Source organism: Saccostrea echinata, unplaced genomic scaffold (genome assembly GCF_033153115.1).
Source record: "Saccostrea echinata isolate AGI-Se365-2 ecotype Australia unplaced genomic scaffold, CSIRO_AGI_Sech_v1 ptg000054l, whole genome shotgun sequence".
NCBI lineage: Eukaryota > Metazoa > Mollusca > Bivalvia > Ostreida > Ostreidae > Saccostrea > Saccostrea echinata.
In genome coordinates, this window is record NW_026889803.1 from 54,906,727 (window position 1) to 54,917,151 (window position 10,425).

The 10,425-nt window shown below is 33.6% G+C and overlaps 1 protein-coding gene across 1 annotated transcript; it reads right to left on the minus strand.

The window, feature by feature from the left end:
* Window positions 1-7,041: 7,041 nt before the first annotated feature.
* Window positions 7,042-10,215, minus strand: LOC133205307 (3-oxoacyl-[acyl-carrier-protein] synthase, mitochondrial-like). Its single transcript, XM_061341089.1, has 5 exons — window positions 9,967-10,215; window positions 9,087-9,269; window positions 8,434-8,591; window positions 7,977-8,128; window positions 7,042-7,717 (listed from the first exon to the last, which is right to left on the minus strand). Exons 1-5 carry the CDS (start codon window positions 10,109-10,111, stop codon window positions 7,075-7,077), a joined length of 1,281 nt encoding a protein of 426 aa, XP_061197073.1. The 5' UTR covers window positions 10,112-10,215; the 3' UTR covers window positions 7,042-7,074.
* Between the last annotated feature and the right edge of the window lie 210 nt (window positions 10,216-10,425).

The following is a 10,425-nucleotide window of genomic DNA, read 5'->3' on the forward strand; positions in this document are numbered from 1 at the left end:
AAGTGAAATACTGTTACGACACCTGCAATAAGAGTAAAAAATTTTGCTTGCCAGTATAATGCTATTTTCCCGATCTGTAATGAATATTCAATGTAATAAAGCAAGTTTCATAAAAATCCGTCTCAAGGTAGGAAAAATATTGGCGACACTCGGTGACAGGGGTGTTCGCGGTGAACACGGATTTCTAAAAATATGGCAAAAGTTGAACTGTATGTAATGATCTTGCGCATTGAACTTTTGTTGTTTTTTCGTCTCAAATTTTTAATTAATGCATACTGATTCACATAAGGATTAAAAATTATTTAAAATATGTTTGCTGTTTATAACAGGGCGAAAGAAGTAGTCTTTGTCATAAGGAAGGGGGGTGGGGTTAAAAAGAGCATTGAAATAATACATATTATTGAAATATCATGGCATTTTCTGCTTAATTACGATTGCTTTGCCTAAATAATTCTTTTTACGAACCAGATTTCTTTATCTGTTACCACTGTGTTCCAAATCAACGGATATTTACACATATTCAGATTTTTTATTTTGCTCCGGGTTTAGTCTAAATTCTTTAAATTTATAGATTTTGAAATTGTTTATGAGTAAATAATGTTAACGAGTGTGATGGCAAGGTATTTGTTAAAGTGTCCTCTAATTTTCATGCATTTCTTTCAACCCGATACATCGAAATCAGGCCCTTGTGTGGTCAAGATAAATTATTTTAGAGGAAATCTGGACTAATTTTCTATGCTCCATTAAACGCGAACGAACAGCAATGACGGCCAAAAAATGCCATTATTTCTCATTTTCCGTCTAAACTCACGAAATTAAACCTTAAATTATAGACTACAATATTTCGAAGTATAAAATCTGCTTTTACTGCAGGTTGCACAACAGTATTAAATTTTGCTATATATTCTTACCAAAAATGCGCAACTTTGAGTAGGTGGTATTAATTGAAAACAAACTTCTGAGAAGTTTCCTTTTCAGATCTTGTAAAACAATTCTTTATAAAGATTTTAGTACCAAAAAATACATAGCCATCCAGCAAGGCACGCAAGTTTGTCTCGCTCGAAGTCGAGCAGGTGCTTGAAAATCAAGTCCAGGACCTAATCACTCCCCACTCAAATACAGTATATAGAAAATTCAGCACGCCCTAAATTTTAATGAATCTAGTCAATATAGGAAGTTTACATATTGTTTTTCATCTCATAAAAAAATTCAGCTCCAGTCTCGTGTTCAAATGCCCGAATCGGAAGGGAAGATTCAGGAATTATTTTGCGTCAGCCATGATTTGACGTGAACCTCAAGTGAAATACTGTTACGACACCTGCATACGCACGCGCAAGATTGTAAAATCCAAAAAATCCAGATGATTTCCGGAATTTTTTGAGGAATTTTCGTTGATTATTAATTAGCGAAGCTTAATAGAGAAAAAATAAAAACAAATTGGTAATCTTCAAGTACCAATGATGTTTAAAATATATAAAACAAACGACAGTACTTCAACCTCGAGGTTTGTTGGATATTTTTTTCACAAATTATATTTATTACACTTATTCATCATGTGTACCATAAGAAAAAATCGTGAAAACCCCAAAATAATCGTTCCACACAAAAATACCCCCACTATACATTATAAGAGAGAAAGGTATGCCACTCCGGTTTGTTTACGTTGTACCCCCACTAGTCTTTCTGGGTTTAAAAACATGAATTTATTTTATTTTAACCTAAAATGTCGGTTCACACTGTCTCTACATATATTTCTGTCATAGTTCATGTCATCGGATTGACTCTGCATCTCGTAAGAATCCCACAATTAATCCTTAAACAGCATTGTAGTCAGCGCGTTGAAAATTCCTTAGGTAAACGTAACGGAAGTACACCAAGAATGTATCACTTATTACGATAACGTCCGAGAGAGCTTTGGCCTGACGTAATAATCTCTCTCGGGTGTTATCATAATAGTTAATATATTCTCTATGCACTTCCGTTGCGTTTACCTAAGGAATTTTCAACGCGCTGACTACAATGCTGTTTAAGGATTAATTGTGGGATTCTTACGAGATGCAGAGTCAATCCGATGACATGAACTATGACAGAAATATATGTAGAGACAGTGTGAACCGACATTTTAGGTTAAAATAAAATAAATTCATGTTTTTAAACCCAGAAAGACTAGTGGGGGTACAACGTAAACAAACCGGAGTGGCATACCTTTCTCTCTTATAATGTATAGTGGGGGTATTTTTGTGTGGAACGATTATTTTGGGGTTTTCACGATTTTTTCCTATGGTACACATGATGAATAAGTGTAATAAATATAATTTGTGAAAAAAATATCCAACAAACCTCGAGGTTGAATTGCGGGGGGGGGGGGGGGGTTCCTGTCCACAAGTACCTGTGATAAAAATTTAACAAGCAATAAAATCATTTAAAAGTAATGACATTTTTCTGAATTTAAGCAAAATGGTTAAAATTGTCTTGTATATTCAGAAAAGAAAATTAAAAGTGGGGTCTGTGATGTTAATTATTAGATATATCAATTCAATTCAATTCAATTTATTGATTCACCAAACATGTTGGCATACAACCATGTTACAAACAAAAATGAAAAATACAGTGTGTTTTCAGATTACTAAAACATATACTAAAGTACATACATATATCTTAAATAGTGTTAATTTTTAGCCTAAAGTGGGCTATTTTTTCCCCAGGACTTTCACAATATATTTGCTATATTTGTCCAATATGATGATAGAATTCATGACGGTTAACTTAATATATTATTTAGGACCAGCACAAAACATTTCAGTGCACAAAATAACTCTTTGTGCAGACTGCATGTAAAAATAGGATTCCAAACTTAACAATACTGTAAATATTTCGAAAGAGAAAAATTGAACATTTTCTTCTCAAAAACCTTCCGCCACAAAATATAGTTCTTCACTTAATGATTTCGGTATGGAATTTAATCATGGGGTTTTAAATGAATATAGTTTAATTAGCATTGTAGAATCCAAATTTGATGTAAGAACTAAAACATTATGCAGAATTTTTTAAAAAGAGGTCAAGACAAAAATCTGCTCAAAAGCTCAGGAACGAACCTCGTTAAAGGCCAAAAATTCGAGTCTATTATTTTAATATAGTAGTATAGATAGATTTGCAAGGTTCTATTCATTGACTTTGAAAATTTTAATGTTACGATCAATGACATGGAAACAAATGATAGTCAAATTACAGACTATTTGTGGAATTTTTGTATTGAATAATAAATTAACGTCCATCAAAGTCTTCTGATGAGAACTCAAGTTTTGGAGACATAAAAATGGGACGACGATATAAAAAAAAATTAAAAACCCGGAATGTTACATGTAACGAGAGGTGTGACAGAGCTAATACATGTATTCTTGAATCTGAAAATTTTGACATCATTTATTTATCAACCAAGGTCTGTTAAACTATGGCTTGGTGCCAAAAAGTGGATGGACCGTGATTTTTTGCCATTTTCAACGTAGGGTAACAGCCATTTATTTCTAAGAAAATTGTTCATAGACTAACAGAGTATTGATGGACAAAGATAACTGTTGCTGACATAAATGGGGAGAATACATGAAATAAAGTGCAGCTATTTTATCTTGGCCTTATAAAATGTTAAGACTGGTTTGAATTGATTAATTCAGTAAAACAATGTAGATTTCATTTTTTTTTTTTTTTTCATATTTGAGATCTAAGGGCAAATCACTACCTAGAGATATTCGCATACAAATCTATTGAAATTAGAACTCTTTAGTGTGGTTATATCCATGTGATATTTTATAATGCATTGCACACAGTAAAATCACCCAGAAACAATTTTTATAAACTATTAATTCTTGGTATGAGAAATAGATTACGGATTTAAAAACAGCTTTATTTGAAAGACAAGAGTCACCGTCAGTAATGTAGATTTGATGAAAACTTTCAATAAACGGATTTGTAGAACTATAGAATATTCTCGGAATTTCTCATTTGGTAACGGATCTCTGTGGTATTAGAAGTTAAACTTTTTCTAACATTTTGGGCTAATATATCTTTATTCACTGTTTTTTTTTTTTTTTTTTTATCTCGAAGCTATAAGCATTTCCGATTTTTTATCCACCAAAGTTCTTTATTCGTTACTGGTCGATGCATGAATGAAATGGCTATGGGATGAATTATAATTTTAAAAGTATTGAGCAACACTAGGCTCAGTAAAGAGTATTATCAGTCATCTTGACACAAGGTCATAGCAAAGGTGAAGGTAATCGGGCAGTCAAATCAAGCCAATATTTCGAAATTGTTGATTAAAATGTAATTAGTCAATACATACTTCTGTATGAGTTCATTTTTTATCATTTTTTTTCAATTTTGTTATAAAGCACCTGTTGATCAATGTTTACAAATGACTGCTATACTTTTGTGGCAATTAATACAATTTAGACGCCAATAAAGATAGTACTACTACATTACTAATGACACGAGGGATATTGATTACAAGGCCGTGTGTGTGTCTATCAAAGAATTATTACCTTTTGATAGATCAAATATAAAGTACATGTATAGAAGCCTTGTAATAGAGATGTTGAATTTCAACAACTTGAACGACCTCTTTTATCAAAATAAATGATTGACTGCAAATACAAGCAATGGGAAACTATCAGTATCAGTTTGGTGACGACAATTAAACTAATTAAATACTGCTTTCTATTGCATTTTTTTTTTTTTATCAAAGGTGATTTTTCGTCTTTCCTATAGCGCTCGAAAACGTGCATCGAAGTTTCAGTTCTTAAAGAGAGTTTCTGACAAAGATGTCTGCTATGCAGACTATGCAAATTCAAATCTGAAACCGAGAAACGAATTCTGGACATAACATTTTGTCCTCGAGTGACCTGTGGTGCAGTTCTGTCTATATACATGCAGACGTATCGCTGCTTGTCGAGATTTCAACTAACAAAGATTTTGTAACACATTAGCTCTTCTAGACCAAACAGGATATCTGGTTTACCTTTCTTAAAAAAATATTTACTTGACAAATATTCATTCATTGTCTCTGAAAATGCTAGCAATCATTGAAAATACACATGCCAGGGCAGTAGAACGCGGGGGAAGGGGGCAAGGGGAGCACTGGCAAATTTCAGGATTCAGACAATTAAAAAAACCTTTTTTTTATTTTTCTATTTTTTTCTTTAATTTTTATTTTATTTTTAGCTTGTCAGATAATTTTGGGAAGTTCCCCCCCCCCCCGCCCCCACTTTTGGTCAGTTTAGGTGTTTTTTTTTAAATTCTATTTCATTTCTTTTTTATTTTATTTTATTTTTTGCTTGTCAGATAATTTTGAATTTGGTAAGTTCCCCCTCCCCCTCACTTTTGGTCAGTTTAATTTTTTTTTTGCTTGTCATATTTTTTGGGACGTTCCCCCCCCCCCCCCCCTTTGAAACCGTTGCTACATTATGAACAATCCACAGCCTCGAAGAGTTACATAATTACTAGTAGGTGTTTTCCGGTTAAGGAATTTTAACTGAGATGACCACATATACTACAATTTGAAAATCGTAAAACAAACATCTTATATATATATATATATATATATATATATATATATATATATATATATATATATATATATATATATATACACATAATTTATTCTGTCTGTTGTTTGTAAAAGTTATCAAATTTGTTTTCTTCAGGTTAAATTAATAAATCTTGAATGAAATACCCAGGTAAGTAGTATCGGGGATGGGGTGGGGTGGGAACTTTTTTCCAAGAGTAGTCTATTTCTGATAGTTAAGTATGGAAATATGAAATTTTTCATTGGAAGGCCGTTGCCCCTCCCTTCCACTCAGAAACGCAGGCCTGTGGGAAGCAATTTAAGTTTGGGGGGCACAGCCATACATTTTTCAGTTGACAGTTGAGGGGCACTACCAAAAATTTCCTGACAAGCAAAAAAAAAAAAAAAAAAAAAAAAAAAAAAAACCCACCTCATCAACTACCAAAATTCCTTAACAAGCAAAAAAAAAAAAAGGTCATCAGACGTTTTTATTGAGGGGGCACAAGCACATATTATCTATGCACGCCCCCCCCCCCCCCCCCCCCGGTTCCTACGGCCATGAAACGCATTGAACAAGTTTTGAAATTCAGGAAAACAGCGTAAAAAATAATTCATTTTTCTTTTCTAAAAGTACTCTGGAAAAGGAAATACATGAATGTAACGTCGACCATTATGCATATCAAAATATCTAGTTCCTGCTAATTTGTGAATTTTTTTATAGATTTATAGAAAACAGGTGTCAAACAAATTTTTCAACTTATCAGAAACGCCGATTTCTCATCAATCTAATAAATATTAAATGATTACTTGATCAGTGTTTTATGTTGCCAGATATTGTTATTATAACAACCCCCCCCATCCCCCCCCCCCCTTTGGAAGATAGTTTAAAAGAATAAAAATGTGTATTTGTTTCTTGCTGTTTGCTTTAATTCCTGTCTGAAGCATACTAGTATTTTTGTAATAAACACACTAAATATTCAAACCTTTCAAAGTTTCCAATGGTCAAAGTATCGAAATGAATTAAGATAACATGGATACGATAAAAAAAAAAATGACATTGGAACGAAATTTGCCTATGAATTTTTCTTTTTTTCAAGCAATGCCCTTTGTTCGGTAATATTTGTAGAGGGTAAATGTCATATACAGGGATTGACATTACTAAAATTCTAATTCATGACATGACTATTGGGATTGTATAAGCAATCTTTTTATTGCTGATACACTGAAAGGATTGTATATTCCCCAATAACTTGTATAAAGTTTGATCATGAGCAAAGGGTGATTCAAGGTTATTAAGGCAGGTCAGGGTAAGAGGGTATATATGTTATAAGCATTCTTTTGAGTGTATCTTGAGGTAGTTTACAGTTCCATTCGAATTTCCAGCTCATGTTTTATATAAAATACATCTATCTAGAAAAACACACAAAAATTTGCTGCAACAGAAAAACATTTAATAAGTTAAAGATTCAACTTATATTCATGCATATTTTTTTCACTAACAGGCAAAATAAATATCACTCTCCATGATAAGATCTAATGCAGAGAGTTCCGTTTGTACCACCAAATCCAAATGAATTTGTTAAAGCTATCCTAATGTCATGTTTCCAGTCACGTGACACAATTGGAACATAATCCAGATCTACCCCCGTTTCTGGTTGGTGGAGATTAATAGTGGGTGGGATGATTCCTGATTGACAGGCCAAAACTGTGATGGCTGCCTCCACACTTCCTGCAGCCCCTAACAAATGTCCTAGAGCTCCCTTTGTTGATGAGACTAAAGGTTTTTTGTCACACTGTTCAAATATCCTCCATATTGCCTGACTCTCTGCCTTGTCTCCTAGAGGAGTAGATGTGGCGTGAGCATTAACATACCCAATGTATGCTGGGCCGATACCGGCATCCTTTAAAGCTGCCAGCATACATCTGTAAGCACCTCTACCATCTGTCCTTGGAGCAGTCATATGGAATGCATCCCCTGACAAACCATAGCCTAATATTTCAGCATAGATTTTAGCACCCCTGTCAACAGCATGAGACATCTCCTCAAGAATCAGAACACCTGCCCCCTCAGACATCACAAATCCATCCCTGTCTTTGTCAAATGGTCGAGAGGCCTCTGTTGGGTGGTCATTGAACTTGGTACATAAAGCTCTCATCCTACAAAATTTCATGTAGAGAAAATCACTTGTTCTCTATGCAGGGAAACATGTCACACAGCAAATGCATATAAAATATTTTACAATTTTCTCTCTTCAAGAGTAAATTCTTATTAAGATTCCACATACCTTAAATTGCTTCACACAAAAAAAAATTGTCAAGTCCTTACTCAAAGAACTCTATTTGTCTTTCTGTATACCAGTATTCATTTAACTTCTTCTGAATATCTAAAATGAGAATTATCTATTTGAGGTTTAACCTTGAGAATCCTGCCACTGAGAGAGGGTTGGGACTTTCTTCTGCACCCCCTGCCACCATCACATCAGCTTCCCCCCTCTGTATGAATCTGAATGCATCCCCTACAGCATGGAGACCAGTGGTGCAGGCTGTGGATACAGAATGGTTTGGACCCTGTAATAATTAAAAACAAGAAATATTGATTAACATTTTGTTTGCCAAATTTTCTTCAATATACTCATTTTTATTTCACATATAAATGATGATTACAATGATAAACTTTTATATAACACCCATACAAAACAAAGGAATCATATTTATGTGAATTAACTGTGTGGTACGTCATACTGTAAAATTGGCTTATAACAAATTTGGCTTTGGTAAAGAAACTGCTTTTTACTTGAAAAACTTAAATGTGTACCGTAGTTTTTCACTAGATCAGAAACAGACAATTTACTACAAACTTTTCTATTATTCACCTGAAATCCATATTTCAGACTAACATGTCCAGCTGCCATATTGATAAGAATCCTGGGCATGAAGAATGGGTTGACCTCTCTGTAACCTTTATGAAACAAGCGATCAGCTGTGGTGTAAATTTCCTTCATACCATTCATACCCATTCCTATGGTTACACCTATGTACACAAAAATTAAAAACTTCAATAAAAAAAGTATATCCTGTTTAACATGAAAATTGATATACTTGATGCATGAACATGAAAACTGATATACTTGATGCATGGTCAGAAATTTCCCAAATAAATACAAACTGATGACTTAAATAAGATATATGACAAACTGCCAAAAAGATGGATTTTTACAATTACACCCTCAAGTCATTTTGAATAATTTGTCAATGAACAAAGCTTATGTTTTCTAAATTTGAAATTAAATATACCAAACCATTTTTCAACCAGAAGTGATCTTTGATAGAACTTATGTCAGTTTAATCTTTAAAAGGAGGATATGAGGGCACTTTGTGGGGACTCAAATCTGTGTATATACATATATGTGTATTGCTATTACAATAAATTGTGTAAACAAACTGTATGTGTAACAATTTATCATTGTTATATTATTGGTCTGCATATTGATGTAGTGACATTCATAATGATAAAAGGTGTTTATACCTGTTCTCTCTTGCTGCTCTTGAGTTTCAGGTTTCCAGTTTGCATCTGAGAGAGCCTCCTCTGCAGCAATCAGGGAATACATTATCCCCTCAGACAACTGCCTCTGTTCTGTTGAACTGAAATGTGTTTTCACATCCTCAGGAATAAACCCTGCTATTTTACAGGGAATATTTGATGGAAATTCTAGAAAAAATACCAGTATGTTTCTTTTTCAAATTTGTAAATTAAAATCTAATTGTTATTGATGAAAACCATAATGATTCAGGTATAATTACTTGCACCCTGAAAAAACATTGGAAGCTTTATACTGTTGCAGAGCTTTCAACTAAATGTAAAACTTTCCGATTTGTAACATAGGACATTATATTCCTGTTAAAAACTCATTGGTAAATAAAACTTGCTAGCACAATCATCTTTTCTATTTTTCTCTTTTTTTTTTTTACTCAGGTCCGTAGGAAGCAATTTCACTTTGAGGGGGCACAACCATACATTTTCAGTTGGGGGGGGGGGGGGCACTATCAACTACCAAAATTTCTTGACAAGCAAAAAAAAAAAAAAAAAAAAAAAAAAAAAAGGTCATCAGACGTTATTATTGAGGGGGCACAAGTATATAGTAGCAATGTTTTCTATAGTATTCTTTATATCGGCAATATTAGTGGGGGGGGGGGGGGATGCCCCCCCCCGGTTCCTATGGCTATGTTTACTTTAATTATTTGTAAACCCCACTGAGGATACTACTTTCGGAAATTAATTAGATTGCGAGTGTAAACAGTTGAACCCTTGCATATCTTACGTACGTTACACTGTTATGGCCTTAAAACATAAACACTGATAAAGCAATCTTTGTAACTTGCATACCGAAAAGATCATATATACAAACCTTTCTGATCAATATTACGGATTCCACATAGTCCGTTTATTAAATTATTCCACACCTTGTCCTTGCCTACTCCTAGACACGTGAGTAGCCCAACACCGGTCACGACAACCCGTCGAGCAGGAATAAGATGGGGTGACAATGACATTCTCTTTAAATTGTCTTCGGAATATACATTGATTACCCTAAAAATGCACTCCAGTTACAGAATTATTGTAAGCTTTTGAATAAAACACCGATTTAGGTACATGAGTTACTCTTCTGGCTTCCAAATCAACACCAGAAATAAGACATTGGTCCTAAAAATAAAACCTACACAGAACAAAAGAACAAAGACGAAAATGTTTGCTGTCCTTTAAAATTCATGCTTGATATTAAATAATGCGCAATCATCGTTACAATATCCCTTCATATATCATTTTACTGAATGAAAATTGCAATAGTGATTAAGCTGTATTTTTT